Genomic DNA, 27,599 nt, shown 5'->3' with positions numbered 1-27,599 from the left:
GGCCAAATCGCAAAGGATTCGGGGGTTCGGCCGAATCCAAAATAGTGGATTTGGTGCATCCCTAATAATTATTTCCTGGTAAAACCCCAAAACTTGAAGGGAATTCACAAAGCAGATGTAGGATTTAACACCACAGCAGTACCCACAAAACAATCATTTAAACTTATCTTACTGCAGTTGATCCAAGAGAGAGAATTGCTGATTGGTAGCTTTAAGTTCATTTCATCAGTGAAATAAAATGACATCAGATTTGTGAATTCCTCCTTTCTCTATTTAAGGAAAAATACATACAGGTATGGAGGACCTGTTATGCAGAATGCTCGGGACCTAGGGTTTTCCGGATAGCAGACCTTTCTGTAATTTGGATCTCCATACCTTAAGTTTACTAGAAAATCCTATAAACATTAAATAAACCCAATAGTCTGGTTTTGCTTCCAATAAGGATTAATTATGTTTTAGTTTGGTTTAAGTACAAGGTACTGTTTTATTATTACAGAGAAAAAGGAAATCATTTATAAAATCTTGGATTATTTGGGAAAAAATGGAGTCTATGGGAGACTGCCTTTCCATGTTTAAGAACTTTCTGAATAATGGGTTTCTGGATAATGGATCCCATACGTATTAACTAGGGATTGGTTTACATTAAGGCTACTAGGCTGATTCTCAGCCTGCGTTTTATCAGCTCCTATGCTCCTGCTCTGACTCGGGGTACAGGCACACAGACGAAATGCGACTATGCATTTCTGGCACCGAAATCTGCTCCGTTTTGCTGGGTGCAGACATAAAAGAATGCGGATTAATGCAGGCCAAAAATCAGTCCATTGTGGCTGCAGCCTAAACACCCCAACAAGCATCACTGTCTCTATTAAATGCCTGTCTGCTGGTCATTGTACCAGATCTGTAGGTACATAAGATTAGCATATATCACATTGGCAGATGATTGTTTGCTTATGATATAAAGGACAATCATTTTGCATTTCTCCTATCAACTATACATGGCATAGCAATGCACAGACCCAAGAACAGGAAGAACTAAACCACGTGAGCTAATGTCAATTGGCTAATACAGGTTTTATACCACATAATTTTCTATGTTATTGGAGGAGAAGGGATCTCCAAGAGGGCGGCGCTTTATTATTTAGTCCCAATTCCATGACCCCCCCCGGCTGAGTTACTTTTGGAATTCCTTGCCCACTGCAGGTAGATTTAATGGTCATTTCAACATTTAACCGTGAAGCAGGTGGTTATTTTACACCCATTATAGGTTTTATTCTAAATGAGCAGCAACAACAATGCATTAGAGCCAGTACAACCCAATTCCACACAATGCAATCCCTTGAGAGAAGAAATAAAAGTGCAAACCGTTTAGCGAAATATCAAGTTTTCACTTAGTGCCGATCATTTATTAGTGATCCTGGAGAAATGCAGCAAATACTAACTACATGGACCCGTCACAATAAAAGGAAATTAAAAAGTGAAAATTGCACTTATTCTTTTTAAAAACTTCCAGTTAACCCTTTCCTGCTGCTCCCCTTTTGAATGAAGACTCCAAGAATAAAGCGTACATTCATTGTAATCCATAGGGAAGGAGAAGAATCTTCATCCATTTGGTCATCAATATATCTATGAGAGAGTGTCTTTACCTATTCTGATGCTGAGCAGACAGTTCTGTGACTGGATTTACAAACCCGGCATACTCAGGGTTCCCATTGTCATCCATTTCCGCACTCACAAAGTCATTTTCCCACTCTAGCCCATTTGAGTCATCAGAAGCAGAGGCTCCGTGACTTCCAGGCTTCTTGCCACTGTATTTTAAGGCTGCTCGTAAGATGTCCTCCTCTGTCTTTGAGCGCTCTCTCATAGGGATCATCCTGTTCATTCCTTAATCAATATGAAAAAAATTAATATGTATAAAGAAAGCTCTGAATCCCATATAGCAATAGGGAGGGAAGCCCTTTAAAATAAAATGATACTCGGCCTTTGTATTTCAGCCCACCAATTTTCAGCCCCATCTGGCATTAGCCTAAAGGACCCAGGGATAATTGGCTTTTGCTACATTGTTTTAAGAGTCAGAACCAGAGAACAGAGAGATAAACAGATATGTGTAGTGTACACTTTATAGGAGGAGGAGCAATCTATTATATGATAAGTGATAAGCTGTAGCACCACCTACCTTCTTCATCCTCCCACTCAAGGTCAAGTGAAGTGTTATCATCATTCCCACTTGTTGACTTTGTTTTTGTCGTTAAATCACAGCTACTTTCTGTGTTCGGTGTCAATACGTTTGCTTCAGAAGACAATCCTGAATGCAATAAAACATATACTTAGTGGATGTAAATATAATTTAGCCCAGACTGTTGGATTTGAGAACTAATATTTCCACTTAAATATATTTGTGGAGATTGTGATGTTCTTTTGAAGTAAAGAGGATTAACATGACCGACTTGTGGGTGCATGGCAGAAGTCTGTTGTGTTTATACAAACATACACTTAACAGTGGCTTTTTTTAGCAGTACAGAAGTAAATCATTGTTGCTACAACCTTGCACTGGATCACAAAGCCATCTGTTTAGGACCCAATATTGTTATTCTAGTATTTGTTGACAGCACACGGGGAGGCCCATTTTTCAAAGGTCAAATTTCAAATTCATATGACTTTTTTTTTTTTTTACTCTATTAAATTTTAATATGCTCGAAATTCAATTGGGAGGTGATTTAAGAAAATCTTAAACTCAAACGAATATTACCGACTCGAAAGCTCGAAATCAAATTCAACTAAACTCGAAGTAAGTTTTTTCTCAGAAAAAAACTTGAATGTCAGGAAGGCTATTAACAGCTATAAGACCTCTCCCATTGACTTATACAGGAACTCGGCAGGTTTTAGGTGGCGAATAGTCAAATTATTGAGTTTGGATTATTCCCAATTCGAATTAGTGAGTTTTGACCAAAAAAAAATTTGAATTTCCTATTCAACCCTTGATAAATCTGCCCCTGCAAGAGACTAATAGTTGCTCACACCCACTATTGCAGCTGTATGGTGAATCTAACTAAATCACTTGGATCTAAAGCAGGCATGTCCAAAGTCAGGCCCAGGGGCCAATTGCGGCCCATTTTCAAATTTACACCGGCCCTCAGCCTCCATTGCACAGTGCAATCAGGAATCAAGTAGCCGTAATATTTGGTCAAACGATTAGTGAAATGATCTGCCACTTGGTCTATACTGCTGCCTGTGTGCTGAAGGTGTTGGCAATAGCCACGTACTGGAACGTAGTGACGCGCTGTTCTCATATACTTCTTTAGGGCTGAAGGTTCAATAGACGTACTGACGTGCCAGTACAGTAAACTAAAGACGTATGCGAGAGCGGAGCATCACTATGTGCCAGTACGTGTCTATTGTTAACACCTTCAGCACACAGGCAGCAATATAGACGATCGTTTCACTAATCATGTGCCCAAATATTACTGCTACGGCTACGCGATTTCTTGTTTAAATGAGAATAAGTCCAAACAGTCCACTTCTTAAATGGCGTGTACGCATCCATCTGGAGTCTATCCTTGCTCGTCACCTATCACAAAGGTACTAGTTAGAGGGGACAGAAGTATAATTACACTATTAGCCTATACAAACTCCCTGTAGTACTGGCAAGAAATTCAAACACAAAAGAACATTTTTTGGGATGAGAACAGTCAGTACCGGCGCTTTCAGTGGATTTCGGGCACGCCAACCTAAGCACTTTTAATAAATGTTATGCTAACTGTAATGACATCTAGTGGTAAAATCAGAGTACGTTTATGGTCGGATATACTTGTGGATGAATTACAGTAATTACTAAAATCCGCAACAATACAATATCATTCTGATATCAATTTTCTTTGCATTTGTGGTTTAAAAAGGTAATTTTGGACACCCATTGAAATGACATTGGTTAATATCTATTTTGTTTATAAATGCTTAATTCTTGTATGGGTATGGTTAGCTTGTCCTGTCGCTAAACGTGTCTAAAAACTGACTGATGTACAAAAGATCCTTCGGACAATTTCTACAATATTTAGAACTTTTACAAATACAGAATAGTATAAATGCATCCATGATACATTAATAAATCTTTTTATGCAAATGTACAGCCTGTTTAGTGCATATTTTAAATGATATGGCAGAATACAAAACAATAAATAAGAATTCTGTAAGGTTTCTTTCTTGATACTTTGGTATATAAAAGGCATGGAAAAGTATGAAATTCCACCATGGTAGCTGTAGACTATACACAAATGCAACTACGGTGGACTTACTGCTGCTCCTAACAGCTCCATATTGTGACTTCAAATTTTGCAAGTAGGTTTCAAAATCTTCTGATACAGAACTGTAAGAGAGGAAAATGTGCCATTAGCTGAGATAGATAAGCTGATCCTGCGTCATTAGTTTAATAATGATCTAGTTCTGGATTTCTTCTTTAAAGGAGAAGGAATTGCATTTTACACTTGGGGTGTCAGGTAAGTAAAAAGTCACTTGGGGGGGGCTAACTTTTGGCACCCCAATTGTAAAATGCTATTCCTTCTCCTTTAAACCTTTTTAACACAAACTGGTAACGTGAAATATAGTCTCGCAAATGTCCCAGATTGGATAATTATTATTCTAATGGAATAGGATTAGTGGGTTAGTTCTGCATTAAGCATACAGGTGCACTATGCACTGCATCACAAAAACAGAACTGACAATACATGTGTTTAAGAGGGAGATTGAAAAGGCTGAGATTAAGCTAAATGAATTGCCCAGCCACATACCCATACCTTGCATCTTCTCCATTCTTAGCTGCTAGTGCTCTTTGCTTTATCCACTGCAACCTGTGTTGCTAAAGACAAAAAAGTAATGAAAATGTACAGAGCATGAACGGGTAACTGAAATCAATTAAATGTTGATTCTTGACTATCCAACAAATGTTAACAGGTAAATCATTGCATTCATACAGAACAATAATAGCAGGGCTGCAGAATTCTGCTGGAGCAGCACTATTAACTGATGCGTTTTGAAAAAGACATGTTTTCCCATGACAGTATCCCTTTAACATCTTGTTTCAAACACACAAGCTGACATCCCATAACTTCAAACACAAATCCATAATGCTACCAACAGCTACAGCACATTCTCATTTCAATTAACCTTAATTTAATTATAAATCTTCTCCTGCAAAATAAGGCATCAGCATGTTGCCAAGCATCATACATTTCAAAAGCTCCCTAAAAATCCCACTTTCAACAAGATTTCTTTCATTAATTACTCTAGCAACTAACCCTGCGTAGCCTTTGCACACACATCATATACTATGAAAGGTTTTGTTGCTTTCACTTAGATGGCACACACTTTGGGGCGTTGACTTGACTCCCTAGCTATCCCCAAGCTTGAAGTAGGGGTTTTTTTCTGAAAAGCTTATGCTGCATAATACATGTTTTAAGGACAATAGATTGTGTGTTTCTTCCCTTTCTATGAAAGGGAATCCGCCATGGAACTGAGTGCACTTCTGGATGTAAACAAAAAATAATGTAGGTTTTTGGTTTGGTGCTGCCCAAATCTCGTGCACCAAAGGTGAACTTTATCCAAAACAACCTTGAAAACCTTTGTGTTACCATAAATGTTTAACACTATCATCATGTTACCTTAAGTTGTCTTCTATTCTGATAATTTAAAACAAAAGCAAAACATACTTTATAGTCGCAAAGCATCATGGTGGTTTTATTGCAAATGCGACTGCTTTTGTGCTGCAGAGAAGAGCTTTTCTTGGTCAGTGATACTTTTAAACCAGTAGCTTTGCCTATTAACATTCTCTGTTGCTTACTGAAACCTTGTTCCCTTATTCATTTTTTTATTTATTTTTAATTAACTTGCACATAACATTTGAATTTCAGTGATGCACTCATGGGTTTTTAAAAGGGGTCCAAGTGCAATTACTACAATGAGGTAAGCGTAACAAAGTCCGTAAATGATAGCCAAACATGTGGATGAAAGAAACACTTCATGTTACTCTTCACTGGTCCTCTAATTGCGGGTCTATTTGTTCTACAATATGATTTGGCATGGCCAAAATTTTGAATTAGGGGAGAAATACACCACCACACAAAAAAAAAAAAAAATAGCTGTTACACCCTATATTATTAATAATTATTCATGTCTCTCATCTTCCAAAACGAAAGGATTCAAAGTACTACAGTAAGTTAGCTTTAAACCTGCAACAGGTTGATGGATAAAACATTTCATATACTGTAAATATTCATATGAGTGCATAAGGGATGGCCCAAATTGAATGATGTCCACCAGTGACTCCTTTCTGTAATTATGTATTAGAGGACAACTAAACTACCTCAAGATAACTTTATAAAATAGATTCAGCTCCAAACTAGATTTTGGAAAATAGTTTGATGATGTTTCTCCTAATATTAATACTGTAAACAAAAAAAACACATTTAGCTGTAAGACATATGTGACAACAAAAGAGGCATAATTGGAGCAGTGACTGCTTTATACTTATCATAAATGAATGTCCTACAATATGAGATTCTTTATAAACATGGAGCATTTCTTGTTCAGCTGCTCCAGAAGTTATAGATTACGCAGCCTATACAAAATGATCACAGTTGCTGTTTCAAAGTAAGCAATAGCAAGAACTTTAATGTATGCAGTCTTCTCGATTACCAAAGTGTATTTGTAAACGGTTTTCAGCCCATGAAAACAATTTCAGAAGTATTTCTTACTTTTAATTAGGGATGCTCCAAATCCACTTTTTCTGCAAAGGAGAATAATTCAGGGGGGAAATTGGTATGCAGAAAGCATGCACCACTGTGCTTTTAAGGGTTCGGATTCAATCCTACCTGGAACTTGGATTTGCCTGAATCGGAATCCTCACTCAAAAAAAGGCTAGGATTCTGCCAATTCCCGTCCAAAAAAAGGAGGCTGGGATTCTGCCGAATCCCGCCCCAAAAAAAGACTAGGATTCTCCCGAATCCAATAAAAAAAAAAAAAGACTAGGATCCTGTCGAATCCAATAGAAATAAAAAAGGCTAGGATTCTGCAGAATACCGTCCCAAAAAAAGTCTAGGATTTGCCCAGATTCCCCCCCCCAAAAAAAGGCTAGGATTCTGCTGAATCCAATCCAAAAAAAGGCAAGGATTTGCCCAAATCCTTTCAAAAATGGCTAGGGTTCGGCAGAATCCCTCCCAAAAAAGCTAGGGTTCGCCAGAATCCCTCCCAAAAAAGGCTAGGATTCGGTCAAATCCCTCCAAAAAAAGCTAGGTAGGATTCTGCCAAATCCCTCCAAAGAAGGTTAGGATTCGGCAGAACCGAAACTGGGATTCTATGCATCCCTACTTTTAATACAGGAGTGTCCAAATTGAGAACCAGGAGCTAAATATCCCCAAACGCTAGATCAGCCTATAATATTTATATTCCTATTACTGCAATAAGGTATTTCAGTTGGGTCCTCATTCCCTCACCTCCAAAATCTTTCTTTGCTTGGCTGCCCTCGCTGCTTCCCGCTGTGCAGCATATAAAGCCTCCTCTTCTAGTTTTAACTTCTCCTCTTGTAAGGCTAACTGCATATAAACAAAACAATAATGGTTAACAAAATCAGAACCTCTCTAGCTGATCTTGGAATAAGAAATAAAAAGAATGAAAAATCAACACAAATATGAAATGAAAACATAGTAAGGTTAAAAAAAAAGACACACGTCCATCAAGTTCAACCTTTTTTTTTTTTATCCGCCTGCCTGCCAGTTGATCCAGAGGAAGACAAAAAACGCATCTGAAGCCTCTCCAATTGGTCTCAGAGAGGGAAAAAATTCCTTCCTGACTCCAAAATGGCCCAAAATAGTCCCTAGATCAACTTGTACTATGAGCTATCTCCCATAACCCTGTATTCCCTTCTTAAAGCTATCTAATGTATCAGCCAGTACAACTGATTCAGGGAGAGAATTCCACATCTTCACAGCTCTAACTGTTAATAAACTCCTTCCGAATATTTAGGCGGAACCTCTTTTCTTCTAATCGGAATGGGTGACCTTGTGTCAGCTGGAAAGACCTACTGGTAAATAAAGCATTAGAGAGATTATTATATGATCCCCTTATATATTTATACATACCGTAGTTATCATATCTCCCCTTAAGCGCCTCTTCCAGCGTGAACATCCCCAATTTGGCCAGTCTTTCCTCATAGCTAAGATTTTCCATACCTTTCACCAGCTTAGTTGCCCTTCTCTGTACCCTCTCTAATACAATAATGTCCTGTTTGAGTGATGGAGACCAAAACTGAAAGGCATATAGTAGATGGGGCCTAAGCAGTGCTCTATACAGTGGAAGAATGACCCCCTCCTCCCGTGACTCTATGCCCCTTTTAATACAGCTCAAGACCTTATTTGCCCTTGATGCTGCTGACTGGCATTGCTACAGCCAAGTTTATCATCTACAAGGACTCCAAGGTCCTTTTCCATAATGGATTTGCCTAGTGCAGTCCCATTAAGGGTATAAGTGGCTTGGATATTTTTACATCCCAGGTGCATGACTTTACATTTATCAACATTGAATCTCATTTGCCACTTAGCTGCCCAGATTGCCAGTTTGTCAAGATCGTGTTGCAAGGTGCCACATCCTGGATGGAATTAATTGGCACACAACACATAAAAATTGCTTTAACAGCCAGCATTTTCATTGGAATGCAGGTCTGGTTTATGGTCCAGAATAACTTGATATTACTGGGAAAAGAAGACTAGACTGATACAGCTCTACTTTTGTAGAACTTACACAGACATATATTAATTGCAGTCAGATGCAAAGTGAGAAAATCAATTAAAGAAGGAAATTTTCCCCCTTCTGATACAAATTGGAGAAGCTTCAAAAGGTTTTTTTTTCACCATGCTGTGGATCCACTTGCAATTAAGCAGGTTCTATGTAGACAAAAAGTCTGATCTTGACAGAAATGTCTCTATTCTGAATAGCTTTAGAGATATGACTCATTCTCCAATATAGGGATCCTACAACCAAAAAGTATTTTTCGTATAAGGAAAGAAAATGTAATTATAAGCAACTTAAAAGCACAATACATTAATGTTCGTTGGTTTTAAAGTAATTTGCAAATGTAATTGATATCGAAAGCTGTATCTTTCCGGCTGTTTACAGTTTCTGCAAGTCTGGCTTTGACACACTGCAGAATGCATTGCTTGCTGTTGAACTCAATAGTAGGTAACATTTAAAGATTCCTCTAATGCCACAGCTTGCATTTTTAGAAGGATTTTTTTATTGCAGTTCCCCTTCACTTCCACTCTTTGCATGAACAATCAGAAAAATAGTAAGGTGGCATACTATGTGGGGCCCTTACAATACTCTGCTGTCCGCCTTTATGGTAACAAGTCTCCAGGCAGGACCTAGTCCTATGGCAATATAAATAAGGCCATATTTTCTCATAATGAATGATCTGTGTGCTGCATGTGAGTTACCAGAGCAGTATTTGGTGGCAAAATGGTTATACCCTGTATAGCTGAAGGGAAAGAAGTTTAATCTCAGTAGAAATAAAAGTTGTAGAATTGGTTATTAAATTATGAAGGAAATCTTGAAACGTTGGCATGTAGCCCACTAGAATAAAAACGCTCATTACCTCATTTTGTATCTTGATATCATTCTCTCTCTGTCGTGCCGTAATAGAATCATAATGCCTTTCCTTTAGATCACATACTTCTTCCTCACTCAAGGGTCTGATAATATAAAAGAGTAGAAAGGTGCAAAAAAACTGATTATTCTTACTCATTCCAAAGATGCTGCAGGTTAAAGCATGGAACTCTGCTATATGACTAAATAAATACTATATAGAAACAGGCCTGTTTCTGAATTTACGTGTATCATAGAACAAACGAACTAAGAAGCTGCTCTATAGCCATGACATAGATACTGGTCCTCAATCTAAGATTTTTTGGCATTTGAATTTTATCATGTAGTGCAAGAATGATTCCAATTGGCTGCACACATTATTAACAAAGCTTGCATTTTGCTTAGCAAATATATACAAAGCAAAAACTATTTACATCCAGTAGTCAGGAAAAAAAAAGCTGTTCTGCTGTTGCTCTCTTTAGTGAAGACATGAGAATCATCAGATAACTATTCTCATGTCTTTCCTAAACAGAGCAACATCAGAACAATTTTCTTTCTGATAAGTTCTGCCGACTGTATCTCAATCAGAAAAATGACCAGCAGGGTGCTACTATAGCCGTTACTGTAAATTAGTAGTTCACATGATATCTTGAAATCTTCAAAAAACGAAATAATTAATGTAAATTGCAAAGTATTTAGAATAACCTTCTGATCCATTTACAATCTACAGTTGCACAAGATATATTTCAAGCCAACACTGTTTGAATTACTACAATTATTCGAAATCAGTGCCAAAAATTTAGAAACATCTTTGAAAGAACATCTGTGTGTCCTTTGGGCTAAATTCCATGCTTATCTTGCACATGACCCTGTGCTTGATAACAATACTGAAATGACTCATTTGATAACTTATTAAAGAGATACTGACACCAGAAATTAAACCTTTTATACATACATCATAACTTTGGCTTTGCATGCTATTTATAATTTTGCCATAAAAGTATTTGCCCAATGCTTTTACATTACCTATCTGATCCCCAGTCCTCCTGTATGAGGGGGCTGCCATATTTGTGCAGCAGTAGTCCGTTACCATTAGAACATCTAACTGACATGTTGAGAAGGGACAGTTTCACCAGTCATCCGACTGGCTTTCTCAATTCAGAATGACTAAAAAAGATCTTTCTGGAATATATGATCTGGAATGTTGCTCCAGATCAGCATTACTGTTTATCATAATTTGCAAGAATGTCATGAAGTTAGGTGTTGATTGTATTAGCAAGATTGGAGCTTTGAGATGTTATTAAACCTTCCAGGGAGAGGTGCCAAAACAGCATTGTATGTGGCAGACAATTGATGTCGCACCCCCCCCCGCCCCTTTCCCCCCCCACACTTTTTAAAATTGTTTTTTATTTTTCATTTTTACATATATGGCTTCTTTAACACCTCTTTTGAACCAGTCGCTCTCCCGCTCTAGAATCTGGACTTGGCAGTCTTCAAACGTGTGTCCTTTTTCTTTTGGATGTAGGTACACGAGTCCTGACCAGAGGAGCTGGCTCTTCTGTGCTGCGCCATACGCTGGTGTAACGGTTGTTTGGTTTCTCCCACATACAAAATAGAACACTCCTCACTGCTCTGAACTGCATACACAATGTTACTCTTCTTGGGTTTTGGGGTAGGGTCTTTTGGGTGAACCAGCTGCTGCCTCAGTGTGTTGCTGGGTTTAAAGCAGACAGGGATATGCAGGGTTTATTAAAAATCCTTCTAAATTTTTCCAACCCCCCCTGCTACATATGGGACCAAGTTCTTTCGCTTGTCCTGTTTTCCACCTTCACCGGTAGTCTTAGTGTTAATGCTTCTCTTTCTACCGGTTTTAACAAAGGCAACATCAATGGCCTGACATGCTGATTCTACCATACTAGGCACATATCAGAAAAAAAAACATACATGCATAGGCATGTGTGAGGATATACAAATTTGTTTGTTTCCATACCATTACTCCTTTTTACCTGATACAGTACTAAATACACATCATAATGACCATTTACACTTTCATCATTTTACACCAGTAGCCCCCCTATAGGTTACTTAGGGTGGGATTTACAGAGAACGGCTCTTTGCTCTTCCAATAGAAGCCCACCTTTAAGATCACGTTGGTAAAAGTAGGTGAACAATTACAATGCCATTATATGTTTGTAATTGTTACTCACAGGCAGTATGGCACAGTAGAGCATATGTCACTGCATAAGAATTATAGCTAAAATAATACAAAATACACACTATCCAAAACAAAAATGATGAGAACAGGGGAGAAAGAAAAGATAACCACAACATAGTCTGCAATGGTGACTTACCTTATACTACTGCCAGGACTTTCTCCCTGTTAACATAAACAATGTATTAAGGGTCACATGAAATTAAACAAGTGCAGCCAAAACAAAAAAACCTGAATGTGAACTAACTTCCCCCTTTTTAACAGTTAGACTCCCTGCACTGTCCCCTTTGCTGCATCCCCCAACTTCTAGTTCCAGGTTCCACCACAGTGGTTGCCAAACAGGGGCACGTGATTGCCAAACAGAGGCATGTGCACTGACCTGGTCCTTGTTTCCAGTAAGCATGCTCTTAGTTGGCAATCAACTAGGAACAGAAGCAACATGGTCAAATATAAAGGGCACCAACCGGGCTTTTATGACTTTTCAGAATTACCTAGCATGCAGTTAATATTTGATCATCTAGCTGCAGAATCATTGCAATTACAGCTGAACACAGCGCATAAGAGCGGCCCAAAGTTACAAATTTTCACACATTGTTGTCAGTCACCATTGCCATGGTAGTTTGCTTATATTTGACAAGAAAATGGAATACAGATATTGTAAACATAAGGGCCACCGATATTCCCTTAAACACAGTTTAATGTTCTCCTATTATATGCAGTAATAACGAAAAGAAGATTATAAATGATTTATTTTGTCACAATGCTTACACCAGGGAGAAGGGAGGGGATGTCTGTACAGAGCTCATTATCTTTGGTAAAACGAATGCAATGTGAACGCAAAATATTGCTGTTACTGCGTTAAAATAAATATATATATAAAACAAGGGAAAGTTGTGCTCACCACTATTTTTTAAAACCATTAGGCGGGGGTGCAATGAGGCTGTGACCACAAAATACATATAGACAAATACAAGATTCCTCTGCACTCAACCCATTATCAATATACTTAAGACAGCGACATTTTGTGCATACTGCTACTAAAAAATGCCTTACCCTTTAAACAAAACAGGGATTGTTTGTCCATATATTGCAATATATTTAAGCTGGCCAACTACGTCAAAGTCATCCCATATCTGGCCAGTCCTACGCTTAATTTTCATCTGATTCATTAAGAATTCTATTGCTTCTACTTGCAGCCAAGTATGGAGGTTTACTTTGAAAGCAGCTAGTAAGTTGCAGGTAAAACCTAGTCCCTTTGTAAAATGTATAATGAAGCAATAGAATTCTTAATGAATCAGATGAAAATTAAGCGTAGGACTGGCCAGATATGGGATGACTTTGACGTAGTTGGCCAGCTTAAATATATTGCAATATATGGACAAACAATCCCTGTTTTGTTTAAAGGGTAAGGCATTTTTCAGTAGCAGTATGCACAAAATGTCTTAAATATATTGATAATGGGTTGAGTGCAGAGGACTCTTGTGTTTGACTATATATATATATATATATATATATATATATATATATATATATATATATATATATATATATATATATATATATATATATATATATATATATATATATATATATATATATATATAGAATAATAGAGAAGCTCGCACTCACAGGACTTGAAAGGTCAAAAAGGTGTTTATTTAGAACAAAAATCGACTGACGTTTCGGCTTGCACGCAAGCCGAAACGTCAGTCGATTTTTGTTCTAAATAAACACCTTTTTGACCTTTCAAGTCCTGTGAGTGCGAGCTTCTCTATTATTCTATTTTACTTTTGGGCTTTTTTGCACCCAGGCAACTTTGACCTTCTTCACGTGCAGTGCCGGCTTCCAGATTATTATTATTATTATATATATATATATATATATATATATATATATATATATATATATATATATATATAGTTTAAGGGGGAAAGGGGGAAAGAAAACCACGTGTGCAGGGCGTGGTTAAGAAATTTCTTGTTTGTGTGATGAAAAGTCATGTGATTCGGATCGAACAGATTTATATAGATTCATACGGCCCCTTTAGGGCAGAGAGGCACGCTGCTATTTCGGGAGATTAGTCGCCCAGCGTCAAATCGCTACTTCTTCGGGTGACTAATCTCCCCAAACTGGCTTCCCCCGGCTAGACTGTAAATCGCCGGCGGGATGGCACTCGGAACGCTTAGTTTTCCAAAGTCGCCTGAAGTAAACTCACGAAGAAACTTCGGAAAGCCGAAGCGATCAGAGTGCCATCTACTGTGATTTACATTCTAGCCGGCTTGAAGGCAGTTTGGGGAGATTAGTTGCCTGAAGAAGCAGTTTGTTTATCGCTGGGCGACTAATCTCTCGAAATAGCAGTGTGTGTCTCTCCCCTTAACATGTATGATATCTGAAACATTGAAATCTTTGGTAAAACAAATGATTTAATATGTGAAAACGAGCAGATGTGAACATGATGGCAGTCTATTCCCAAAAATGTGCATCAAGAAATAGTAGTAGCAGCTGACAAAGATCTTGAAAAAGTACACACAAATCAATGTTTCAGCTACATGTTTTTGCAAAAATGATCTGTTGTTCACACTTTTCAGAAATGTATGCAGGCTTTTTAAAGTGAGTGGCTCAGAATCAATAGAAAATGATGTGCCTTAACACAAAATTCTTAGTGCACGCAACAATGTGTTATGTGTGCTGGACTCAAATGTGTGCCCTGCACAGATAACGGGAACACTGCCACAAGCATTTAATAAAATGAAAACAAAAAGCTCAGCCTATAACAAAAGTGAATCTACACTTTTAGGACAAATTCTCAATAAAAGCTGATGGTCCTGCAAGCATCACATTGTGAGATTTTGAAAGTCAACCCAAAAACCAACAAATAAAAACCATGACAATTGTAAACACACAAACTCTTGAAAGTATTTTTGTTGTATAATAAATTGTGTAGGGGTTTAGAGTGTCATCACAGAAAGGCTGTGGCAGAGAGACTGTGTAATAAAGGCAAATACATTTTCTACCTTATTAAGAACCACAGTCTCATTGAAAAACAATATTGTGCACAGCATAGAAAAATATGTATTCTACCAATAAACTCAAAACACTCACCTCATCACTTTCAACAAGGTTTTCAAACTGCAAGGGAGAAAAAACATTGAATTAGCAGATAACATTTTCAATCACTCATTAAATTGCATTTGAAGATTCAAATGAACATAATGGTATAAAAAGACGTTACCAATAAATGCTGCCTGATTAATGACTGCTATGGATTACTCAAACTGGTACAAACGTTTATTAGCTTGAACCAATAATCTAAATGCCACTGACACTTTAATTTACATTAGATAATATATTTAAAAATATTAAAATACATTTATGAAAGGTTGAATTTGGAATTCATGTGAGTTTTTTTTTACTCTATTAAATTCAAATATACTTTAAATTTGACTGGGGAGTTATTTATAAAAAAAATAGAATATCTCAAACTCGAATATTTACGACCTGAAAACTTTAATCAAATAGTCTAATTCAAATTTTAAAAAGGGCCAGAGTTTGATAAATCATTAATTTCATTTGATAGTTTTGACGATAAAATAATTTGAAAATTCTAATTTTCAATCCGACCCTTAATAAATCTGCCCCTTAGTCCAAAGCTAAACAGGTCATTCATTCATTTCACTGACCAAGTGGCTTACCATTTAGGAGTCCTAATATTCATACCAACTGAGCCAGGCAAGGTTGGTATAGGTAACCTGGCAAAAAGTCATGTTTGGATTGGAAAACCCACTAAATATTGCTTTTGAACTGCATCAATGGGGCTCCCAGTATCTTACCCTTTCAACCATACCTCTTTGGAAGCTAAATGGGTCCTGGCCTCCTGGATGGAGATCACCAAGGTACCTGGGCACAGAATGTGATGCACCCAAACATGGCGGCCTCAAACCCCGCTGTTCTGCATTTGCTAAAGAGATATGGGGAAGAGGGAATATATCAGAAGCTCCCCATTGATGCATTTCAGGATGGGCAGTGGTTATAAATGGGTAGGGAGTTTTGTTTCCCTTTAATAATACATCAGTAGAGAGATACCAACCTCAATTGTAAAGTGCTCGTCTCTGGATGTAGTTTTAAAATACTTTGATCTGTAAGAAGTAAAATGTGGTTTACAATGTTTTGGATGCAACAGACCAATTAAAATTATACACATCAACACTTTCCTTAACAATAACAATCCAGTTCTGCTTATAGCTAAAATATTGGTTGTTAAATGCAGATCAGTTTCACCAGTGCAGCACAACTGTACATTACATTTTCATTATTTGAAAACACTTTCATTTGTTGGTGTTACTGTTTATTTAATAACTGATCCATACAGTTGGTAAGATCCCAACACATAAAATCTGCCAATTTCTTTGAAAATGATAGCAGTTACCTTCCATACAAATAACAGCAATGTGATCTTGGATGGAATTGGGAGTGAACTTTCAGAAGATGAGAACTTTTTTTCTGGAATCATTACTGTACATTGTAACTGAATATGGAACTGTACTCTTTTCTTGCTCTTTCTTTATAGTTTATATGCAGAACACAGACATTGTATATACAGGGTAACTGATGTACATGCAAACGTGTACCCCACACATGCTAATGCACCAAAAACGACTATTGTTGCTGGTGAATTGAAATCTAATCATTGCAACCATTGTATACAACCCAGCTAATCAGAATTTGCATTCTTTTTAATGGAATCATATAAAGAACCTGTATATCTTTAGAGCTTCAGTCAATATATCTGGGCAGATGTGTAATTTGATTAAGCTGTTCCTCAATTTAAAAAGTGTCAATATCCAGTGCAGTATGTCATTGAAATGCAGAGAATAGATCTCCAGAAAATAAATTGGTCTTAAAACCTTCTTTTGGATGTTGCATGGAAACTGGTGGTTTTTAGAGCTAACATTTATAATAATAATACATGATTCTACAGCTACAATGCTTTACAAAGTTCTAATGTTTGCTCTAGTCATTTCCTTCTCAACAAAGCAGCCAGAAAAGATTTATGGACCCTTAACATTGTCCACAGCTCCAGTAATTTATGGTTGGTTCATTAGTGGGCAGTGCAAGCATAAATAAATTGTTTAGCAGCCAATGGCCATTTCAAGATCTTAAACAGGACAGGGTTTAAGAATCAGGCATGGAAATTATAACCGCTAAAGTGTGTTGAGGAATGCAGGATGGATTTACTGCCTTTGTACCAAGCAACACAGTATACGAAAGCTAATAGACAAATATAAGCCCATTAAAGGGTCTTGCAGAGAAACCATTATTGAAGATACTGTGATGTTATTAGGAGAGTCCCCTAGAGAATTCCTAGAATCGACCATGGGTACACTCTTACAATGTAAATCATTCCCCCAAAGGCATTTCTTTTCTAATGAAAGCAAAACGTAATTTGGAAAGATCTTCTTCATAACTTTATCCTTCCTGGTCTGCAGTCAATTCTATTTAAAGAGAGACTTGGAAAAGGCTTTAAAGCCATTTTAAAACCGCTTGTTCACAGTAATGAAGCAAGTAATGTTTAACTGTAACAAAGTGAGAAATAAAATATGTAGTCTCTTTTGTAACTTGTTATTGTAATATAAACCATGGGATTCTTTGTCCAGAAACCCGATCTAGAACACTCTGAATTTCTAAAAGGCCATCTCCCATAGGGGCAAATTCACTAAGCTGCGAAGCGCCGAACGCTAGCATTAATTCGCTAGCGTTTGGCATTTTCGCTACTGCGCAAATTCACTAACGAACGCTGGCGAAGCGTAATAGAGTAGATAGGGATTGTTTAAAAAAAAGTCAATTATAAAAAAAGTCAATTTTTTTTCTAAGTCCCAAACGCTGGCGTGTTTTCTACATGATGGCTGATAGGCTGAAAAAGATCGAAAAATTTTTGGGGCTCCCCTTCCCCCCCCCTACATTTCCTGACTCATGGCAACTTACCTAGACAGTGGGCACATGTGTAGGGCAAAATAAAAATTTTATTTGCTGATTTGAAGGTTTTCTAGGCATTTGTAGTGCAGATACGTGTTCCTCCATTGAAATTTGAATTTTGTGCCGTATGCAAATTAGCCTTCGCTAGCGTAACTTCGCTTTATATAGCGAACCAACGCTAGCGCAACTTCGCAACCTTACGCTACCCCTGTGCGCAACTTCGGATTTTAGTGAATTTGCGGAGCCCTGGCGAAACTACGCCTGGCGAAGTGCGGCGAAGTTGCGCCTTGCGCAACTTCGCATCTTAGTGAATTTGCCCCATAGAGTCCATTTTAAACAGATAATTCTGTATGTATAAAACAGCTCCTGTTTTTTATGTCACCCTGATTTTTCTCCCCACACCACAGTTGTGGGATAGTAGAGGCCACACTCCAGTTGGGGGGATACAATAGTTTATTATTTCAAAAAAATAGCCCCCTGCCAACACTAGGCCACCTACACTGGGAGGGAGCTCCTGGTGTGGGCTGCCATGTTGTATAGGGTGCATGCACTTAATGAATTAGTCTCTCAAGCTGAGGTCACATGTATGTGTATAATGAGCTAGTTGTGGCACTGGTTCGTTGTGCACATGCGTGTGCCTCAACATTTCCACCCACGCTGGGACCTCCCTCCTGGTGTGGGTGGCCTAGCGCTGGCAGCAATGTTTTAGTTTCCCCAACTGGAGTGCCAGCTCTATTAGCCAACACCTGTGGTGTAATATAACTCCCTTGTTTGCTAACCCTTAGGGGGAACCCATGCAATTGGGGGCTACACGCTTGTCTCCCGAGGAAAGCGCCCATAGGCAATCCCTGGGTCTATGCAAATATTGTGGGGATAAGGGGCATTTCCTTAAAAATTGTCCCAAGAGGCCTGGAAATTCTCAAAACCTAAGTGGAGAAGGGAAGCTCCATTTGGGTAGAGAGATTTCCTCTCCCCAATTCACCTCAAAAAGTTTCATCTCTTAAGCGGGGGCCCAGATTTATAAGTCCCTTGTGGAAATTGTGAACCCAACCTCTGTCCGTCTTGAGTTACCTGATATGTTTATGTTTTTTAACCTGTTTCATGTTTCTATGTTAAAACCAGCCATACAGGTTCACCAGCAATCCTGTCCTCCTCCAGTATTGGTGGAAAGTCTGGTCCAATCTGACACCAGGGTTGACCACCTTAGGAGACAGTTCCATTCCAGGTCTCCTGGTAAGCTTGAGGGTCCAGTGGCCCCTCCTAGAGGGGGGGTAATGTAAGGACTGTAGCTGCTTACCCTGGTGGTCCATGGTATGCCCCCTGGCATGCGGGGGCTTCCGCCGTGCCTTCGTTGGGGACAACCGCCGCATGCGTCCTGTCGATTACGTATCCGGTTCCCCTATTACGTGCGCGCCTCCTGGTTTATGCACCGCCGTAATGACGTCACACGAAATGGCGAGAAATTCAAAAGTATAAAAGGGGATTTCAGTGTGTAAATGGTTGCCCGTTGTTAGGTTCAATTAGCTTGTTCCTGGGTGTTATATTCCTTGTGAATTCTATAGCTCTTTGGGGTTTTGACCCTTGCCTGCCTGGGAAGAGAATATCAAGTGGGCAAGATGGTTTCTGCCAACTCTGCTGCAGAACTCTGCTTCTTTTTCACAGATAAGGCAAAAGCTACAATATCATGTGGCTTGGGAAAGAGGAGGGATGCCTCTCCAAGGGTACTAACTAATGCTTTTTGTTCTGGCTGTATACTTACACAGATAATACATTTTGGTTTTATTTTATCTTAATTTATGTTTGAACATAAAATGCAAGTTTTCCATTTTAATGCTTTGAAATGTCAGAGAACAAAATAAAAATAAAGTATAGGTTTTTGTTGTAAATGATTAACATATTGTAAATAATTTAGATTAGCTCATGGGGCATATTGGCTATTTCCTGTGTTAACAGTTTGGGCCAGAATCAAATTTTGGTGCAGTATTGAAATTCAATATGTTCTGTTTAAGCAGCCCATGGTTATTATAGCTCAGATATATAACAGTGTTAATATACAACTTTATTGAATTTATGCTGTAATGTTCAGCAGACATGAGAATGCCATTCCAATGTAATTGTTACAAGGGAGTGTAGCGAGGTGAATTACATATTAAAGCATAACTTGAACCTTCCAGATAGGCATTGTTAACCTAAGTAAACAAATGTCAGATTTAAAATAGGAATACAGAAAATAATGAGGGCAGACTGATATGACGTGCTGCTCTGCCATTTCTGGTCAGATGCAGGGGAAATGTACAATTTTGGAGGGGATCTGGTCAGTGATGTTGTGGAGGGGGACCTGTGCAGGGGCCATAGGCTTACTTCTTTTAAAATGAGAAAACAGGATATAGCATTTTAAACTAAAGTTAATATGTGTTACTTCACATATTGAATAACATCTAATAACTAAAATGCTTATCAGTTCCTTTTAATACTTTTTAAACCGACTGAAGCAAACAACAATATCAAGTGTATTCTTATGTCAAAAGTCTTTTAGACAGGACAGCTAGTATTACAGAGACACGGGCTGGATCAGTTTCATGACAAGCTGTTATACAAACGGGTTCTACAAAATGAAAGAACTGGAAATATAGAAATGAGGCGGCCCAGCTCCACTAGATATCTGCCATTGTAGCTGTTGTTTTGGCCAACTTCAGCCATATAGCAGAGTTTAAGATAAATATAATAAATGAGGTTCCGGGTAGATAGATTTTTAAACCTGCCTGACATCTGGCCTGACGGGGGGGGGGCCCCTTACACTGGCCAAAAACTACAGACTTTGTCGGTTGGCAGCTTTAATGGGCCTATGTATGGCCATCTTTACAATAACTAGAGTTGTTGCTCTGCACACAGAATAATGACACGAAAGAGTTAAAGTCAATATACTTAAGTGATCAACTTAAGTAAAGGTATGGGACCTGTTATCCAGAACGTTCAGCCCTGGGGGTTTCTGGATAACGGATATTCGTACTTTTTAAGCCTACCAGAAAAACATGTAAACATTAAATAAACTCTAGAAGCTGGTTTTGCTTCCAATAAGGATTAAATCTTAGTTTGGATTAAGTACAGGCTACTGTTTTATTATTACAGAGAAGGAAATCTTTTTTAAAAATTTGTATTATTTGATTATAATGGAATCTATAGGAGACAGTCTTTCCATAATTCTGAGCTTTCTGGTTTCGGGTTTTTGGATCCGTAAATGCATAGCTTTACATGTTTTGGGCCAGTAGGCTCTTAATAACAGCCTACGATTAAGTTCCTACTGGCACAAAATGCGTAAGGCTCTGTATTTATCTACTTTGTGGCTTTAAAAAAGTTCTCAGTTCTTTTACAAGCCTATTTGTGGGATCTGTGAGTGCCCGCTGTTTTTTTCTTTGGTTGGATACCTCCACCTCGAGCTGAAGGTCTGGGGCATGAGCACCCATGCCCCACATATTACGGTGAGACAATTACCTTTTTAGGTTTTTACATTGGGACTTTTTCTTTAAGCTTATATAAGCCTCTGTATATGGGGGTCCTTAAAATAAATTTGCTGTGGGGCCCAGTAACATCTAGTTACGCCACTGCACAATGAGGTCTGAACAAGGCACAGATAACTGTGGGCAAATTATGAGCACAGCTGCAAGACTGACATTACTAGTGGCCTTGGTGTCTGTGGAAGTAATAAGGTATCAGAGAAGAGATGGGCAGCACTCCAGGATAGGATAAAAAAGCCTTTATTCACATACAGCAGGGCAGCATAGCAACGTTTCGAGCCTCGCACGGCTCTTTGTCAAGCTAGCATATCATTATACAAAGTCTCCTTTATATACACCAACATCATAGCACCCTCTAGGGGCTGCATCTAAGTATCAAAATTGTAGCACAATGTTTCACTTATCTGACAATACGTCAATTAGTAGTCCCATTTCAGTCAAAGACACACAATGTATCCTCAGATAAACTGTAGAAAAAGGAGAACATTAAAACCAGATTAAAAGAATTAATATAAATTATCTAAAAACAGGAGATAGATCATATTCCAGATTCAGTCCATTCGGTGCTAGGGTATCTAATTTCCTGATCCACCATGCCTCTTTATATAGCAATTTTTTGACCCTGTCACCTCCCCTTCTCAACTTCGGGACAGCATCCAAGATCTGAAATTTTAATTGTGATATCGTATGTCCCAATTCTATAAAGTGTTTGGCGACCGGCTGATCCACTCTTTTACATTTTATAGTTGATTTGTGTTCTCTAATCCTATCTCTGGCCATGCGTGAGGTTTGACCCACATAAGCTAAGCCACAAGGGCACTTTATTGCATAAACCACAAATGTGGTAGTACAGGAATAATGGCCAGAGATAGGAATAGGGATACCACTTCTAGGGTGGTGAATCACCTCTCCCTTTTGTATATTGCTACAGCAATTGCATGAGCAACAGGCAAATGTGCCCTTCTTAACCGGACGTAGTACCGTCTGTCTACTCTCTTTCCCTGAGCCCAAATCTGACTTCACCAACATGGAGCCTATAGTACGGGCCCTTTTATAAGACATAACAGGTGGATTCTGGAAAGCAGGGACGCCCCCCAGATTAGTTTTTAAAATACCCCAATGTTTTCTAATAATTTTCCCTATATTATCACTCAACGTGTTATAAGTTGAAATAAATGGTATTCTGGCATGATTTTCTCTCTCTCTTTTTCTTAAGAGCTGTTCCCTATCAACATTCTCGACTTCCCCTCTTTGTCCATCCACCACCATCCTAGGATAATGTCTAGAAAGAAATTTCTCAGACATTTCATCCATCCTTACTTTTGACAGTTTCTCATCCGAGACTATCCGTTTCACTCGTGTGAACTGTGACTTAGGAAGTGATTTTTTGATCTGTGGTGGATGGAAAGAAGAGAAATGAAGCAGAGTATTCTTATCTGTTTCTTTGGTGAATAAATCAGTATGGAGTATGTTATCACACATGTATACTCTGGTATCAAGGAAAGCAATCTCCTGTGAATTTACATGGACAGTAAACTTGATATGTGAGCATGCTGAGTTAATTTCCCTATGAAATTGTTCTAGGGACAAACGTGGCCCCTCCCATATTATGAATACATCATCTATGGGACTACTAATTGACGTATTGTCAGATAAGTGAAACATTGTGCTACAATTTTGATACTTAGATGCAGCCCCTAGAGGGTGCTATGATGTTGGTGTATATAAAGGAGACTTTGTATAATGATATGCTAGCTTGACAAAGAGCCGTGCGAGGCTCGAAACGTTGCTATGCTGCCCTGCTGTATGTGAATAAAGGCTTTTTTATCCTATCCTGGAGTGCTGCCCATCTCTTCTCTGGCTTTGGCAATCTGGTGTGGAAGGACACCACGGGAGGTGCACCCAATCAAACGAAGTAATTAACCAGGTGTGTGCCCCTCAAATCTTTTTCTGGAATTGTTTTCCTTCTGGAGGTGAGCACCACGGTGGAAATATGAGCTTTGCATATACTACTGAAGAAGTTTTACGTATAACCACTGCAGTCAAAGGCAATAGTGAGTTTCTTTCCCAACATGATGTGTTATGTGATTTTCGAGAGATTGAGAAATTATACAGAAAAAGTATTGCTTGGGACTTACATTTAAGAACCATGGCTGAATATGTACGATTGCAACGGATCCCACGTGGTCTGCGCTCTCATCTGAGACCCACGCTGTTTGCGGATGATGAAGAGTTTACTAAAAAGTGGGAATCCATTTTAAACAAGTGTTCGCTTGACTTAATGGTGGCCCTGATGGAAAAGATCCAGAAGGAATCGCCAGCGCTGACACTGCATATCACCAAGAAGGAAGCAGAGATGCGGAACCATTGTGCTGAGAAAGAAGTTTCCGAGGGACAGCTTACAATGCAGGACTCGCTCAACAAGTTCCGTGTGGCCCTGGAGGTGCGGAAGCGGGACAAGTTCCGACGCGACGCTGAAGATTACAGCACAGGCCTGGTGTATAGATGGCGGAGTATGAAAGACCAGAGGCAACACGTGGGCTGGAACCGCGGCCGCATTATTAATAGAAATGGCGGAGGTGAGCGTATGGAGGCTGATGGCGCAAGGCCCAAGAGATCCTCTGCGAACGCACCAACGACGGCTTTTTTATCCAGCTCCCAGACATCGCTCACTACAAGCGAAACAAGCGGCGAGGAGGCAAGCGGGCACAACACAAAAGACAGCAAACTGCGGAAGAAACATCGCCCACGACGGTGGTAAATACAACCGAAGTCACGCTGGAGGGAGAGGAACTTAAGGTACTCAGTAAAGGTTTCTCTTTTGCGTTAGTTACTGGCCCGGACTTTTTTGAACTGGACTTGGCGTTATTTAGATTCTTTAGGAACCTAAGGTTAAAAGCACAATTTGCTAATGTTGATGTTTATGAGGAAAAACTGGCCATGGGGACCTTTTGTGCCAAAACATTGGGCCTATCCAAACTTAGTAATTTTATGCCTGACAACAAAAATGCTCCAATTGAAACGTATGTACACATGGTAACCACTGAAATGAAATCATTAGAAAATGCCTATAGGCGTGGGGAAATACATACAATGACCCCTAACCTGACAAAAGATGAATTTGATGCACTAAACAAACTTACAAATCGTAAGGATTTAGTTTTTAAAAGTGCTGATAAGGGGGGTGCAGTGGTTATCATGTCTACTGAGTACTATATTGGAGAAATTACACGATTACTATCTGATGATACCACGTATATTAAACTGAGTGGGGACCCACTGTCTGACATACAAAAAAAGATTGGGACACTTTTACAAAATGCTAAAGATGTACATGTCATTGATGAGGGATTGGCGGCATATTTGACACAGGGGAACCCTGTGACCCCTGTGTTCTATATGCTGCCGAAAATCCATAAAAATGTAAAAAAACCACCTGGAAGACCAATAGTGGCTGGGATCGACTCAGTTTTTACCCCTTTAGCAAGATTTGTGGACACCATTATCAGACCACATGTTATCTCCCAGTGTTCCTATATCCAGGATACAGGTGACTTTTTAAATAAAGTGGCATCTATTTCTTTACCTGAAAGGGAAGTGTGGCTAGCCACAATGGATGTGGAAAGCCTCTACACCTCCATCCCACATGATGGGGGTGTGGAGGCGGTTCACATCTGTTTGGAACAAGATGAGACCCTTGATGGAGCCCAAAAGAGATTCACCTTAAGTTGCCTGGAAATGGTATTAAGATGGAATTACTTTTTGTTCAGAGACGAATTCTTTTTGCAATTGAAAGGGACGGCCATGGGATCAAACGTGGCTCCTTCATATGCGAATATATTTATGGGTAAATTTGAAGAAAAATTCATCTACACGAATCAACTTTTCAAAAAACATTGTATAAAATGGCTACGCTATATAGATGATGTATTCATAATATGGGAGGGGCCACGTTTGTCCCTAGAACAATTTCATAGGGAAATTAACTCAGCATGCTCACATATCAAGTTTACTGTCCATGTAAATTCACAGGAGATTGCTTTCCTTGATACCAGAGTATACATGTGTGATAACATACTCCATACTGATTTATTCACCAAAGAAACAGATAAGAATACTCTGCTTCATTTCTCTTCTTTCCATCCACCACAGATCAAAAAATCACTTCCTAAGTCACAGTTCACACGAGTGAAACGGATAGTCTCGGATGAGAAACTGTCAAAAGTAAGGATGGATGAAATGTCTGAGAAATTTCTTTCTAGACATTATCCTAGGATGGTGGTGGATGGACAAAGAGGGGAAGTCGAGAATGTTGATAGGGAACAGCTCTTAAGAAAAAGAGAGAGAGAAAATCATGCCAGAATACCATTTATTTCAACTTATAACACGTTGAGTGATAATATAGGGAAAATTATTAGAAAACATTGGGGTATTTTAAAAACTAATCTGGGGGGCGTCCCTGCTTTCCAGAATCCACCTGTTATGTCTTATAAAAGGGCCCGTACTATAGGCTCCATGTTGGTGAAGTCAGATTTGGGCTCAGGGAAAGAGAGTAGACAGACGGTACTACGTCCGGTTAAGAAGGGCACATTTGCCTGTTGCTCATGCAATTGCTGTAGCAATATACAAAAGGGAGAGGTGATTCACCACCCTAGAAGTGGTATCCCTATTCCTATCTCTGGCCATTATTCCTGTACTACCACATTTGTGGTTTATGCAATAAAGTGCCCTTGTGGCTTAGCTTATGTGGGTCAAACCTCACGCATGGCCAGAGATAGGATTAGAGAACACAAATCAACTATAAAATGTAAAAGAGTGGATCAGCCGGTCGCCAAACACTTTATAGAATTGGGACATACGATATCACAATTAAAATTTCAGATCTTGGATGCTGTCCCGAAGTTGAGAAGGGGAGGTGACAGGGTCAAAAAATTGCTATATAAAGAGGCATGGTGGATCAGGAAATTAGATACCCTAGCACCGAATGGACTGAATCTGGAATATGATCTATCTCCTGTTTTTAGATAATTTATATTAATTCTTTTAATCTGGTTTTAATGTTCTCCTTTTTCTACAGTTTATCTGAGGATACATTGTGTGTCTTTGACTGAAATGGGACTACTAATTGACGTATTGTCAGATAAGTGAAACATTGTGCTACAATTTTGATACTTAGATGCAGCCCCTAGAGGGTGCTATGATGTTGGTGTATATAAAGGAGACTTTGTATAATGATATGCTAGCTTGACAAAGAGCCGTGCGAGGCTCGAAACGTTGCTATGCTGCCCTGCTGTATGTGAATAAAGGCTTTTTTATCCTATCCTGGAGTGCTGCCCATCTCTTCTCTGGCTTTGGCAATCTGGTGTGGAAGGACACCACGGGAGGTGCACCCAATCAAACGAAGTAATTAACCAGGTGTGTGCCCCTCAAATCTTTTTCAGTAATAAGGTATCATACAATGCAGCGTATACCAAACACATTGAGAAAATATGATCATCAAATATGATCATTTTCCCACTAAATTAATAATATGTATGTGCCTATTAACATTGGCATGCCATAGATAATCACCCTCCCCTCAATCAGGCCTGACTGCAGTGTTCCTCCCAGTCTTGGTAAAACACATGGAGTCAGACTGTAGAACTACAATCCGTGACTAGTCTATGAGGGGATGATGCTGTGAGTTGAAATTGAATGATAACTGGAGGTCAGAGTAACGAAACAAAAGCAAATGCTCCTGGCATTACACGAGCCGCCTCTCTGAATGACAAACTGGTAAAGGATGTCCAAGCATATACCACCTGTATTGGCACAGGGGTTTCCCGGCATTCCAGGAACAAAGGAACACACGACAGTCTGACAGCGGGCAGTCCAACTAAATGCACCCCTTATCACATCACTGACCGGACATTCAACTATATTAAATATATAGCTTCCCTGCGCATACAACGTTTCTACTACCGCACAGTCCTCCGCCCACGTTGGTGCAATGTCCCATTGTCCTTCTCTCTTACCCGCCGCCAGCTCTCTGTATCCGGCTACTCTCTCTTCTGAAGATGCTGCAGCACCGAGTCCAGCAGATCCCCATCGCATACTGAACCGAGGCGCGCAAAATGCACCAGCCCACAAGACATAGGGAGTGCGCGCCTTTGCTCAGTCCCCACAGAACGCGCTTACACCTCTGGCCTTCATTTCTGTAAGCCCCTATCAGGTGACAGCAAGAATGGCAGTAGAATGTTCCTCATTGCCATCATCAGACATGGAAGACTACGCGC

The 27,599-nt window shown here is 39.1% G+C and overlaps 1 protein-coding gene across 2 annotated transcripts; it reads right to left on the bottom strand.

Annotated features, from left to right (window-relative positions):
- Nucleotides 1-1,243: 1,243 nt before the first annotated feature.
- Nucleotides 1,244-27,599, bottom strand: ap1ar.L (adaptor related protein complex 1 associated regulatory protein L homeolog). Of its 2 annotated transcripts, XM_018251351.2 has the most exons (10): nt 27,339-27,599; nt 15,924-15,972; nt 14,939-14,965; nt 11,976-12,001; nt 9,635-9,731; nt 7,482-7,580; nt 4,788-4,849; nt 4,290-4,360; nt 2,174-2,302; nt 1,244-1,881 (listed from the first exon to the last, which is right to left on the bottom strand). In XM_018251351.2, exons 1-10 carry the CDS (start codon nt 27,410-27,412, stop codon nt 1,640-1,642), a joined length of 876 nt encoding a protein of 291 aa, XP_018106840.1. In that variant the 5' UTR covers nt 27,413-27,599; the 3' UTR covers nt 1,244-1,639. The 2 variants fall into 2 exon arrangements, with proteins under 2 accessions (XP_018106840.1, XP_018106844.1); XM_018251355.2 differs by lacking the exon at nt 7,482-7,580.

The sequence above is a fragment of the Xenopus laevis genome, chromosome 1L (genome assembly GCF_017654675.1).
Source record: "Xenopus laevis strain J_2021 chromosome 1L, Xenopus_laevis_v10.1, whole genome shotgun sequence".
NCBI lineage: Eukaryota > Metazoa > Chordata > Amphibia > Anura > Pipidae > Xenopus > Xenopus laevis.
Note: the sequence above shows the minus strand (reverse complement) of the source record. Positions and strands in the feature narration are given on the sequence as shown.

Bases quoted from the DNA above. Each gene is read 5' to 3' on its own strand.
- ap1ar.L (XM_018251351.2), bottom strand. From the start codon at position 27,412: ATGGGGATCTGCTGGACTCGGTGCTGCAGCATCTTCAGAAGAGAGAGT. The intron at 9,732-11,975 runs GTAAGTCACCAT...TTATATTATCAG, and splicing joins AGTCCTGGCAGTAGTATAAG to ACCCTTGAGTGAGGAAGAAG. The intron at 4,361-4,787 runs GTATGGGTATGT...CCTCTCTTACAG, and splicing joins AAGAATGGAGAAGATGCAAG to TTCTGTATCAGAAGATTTTG.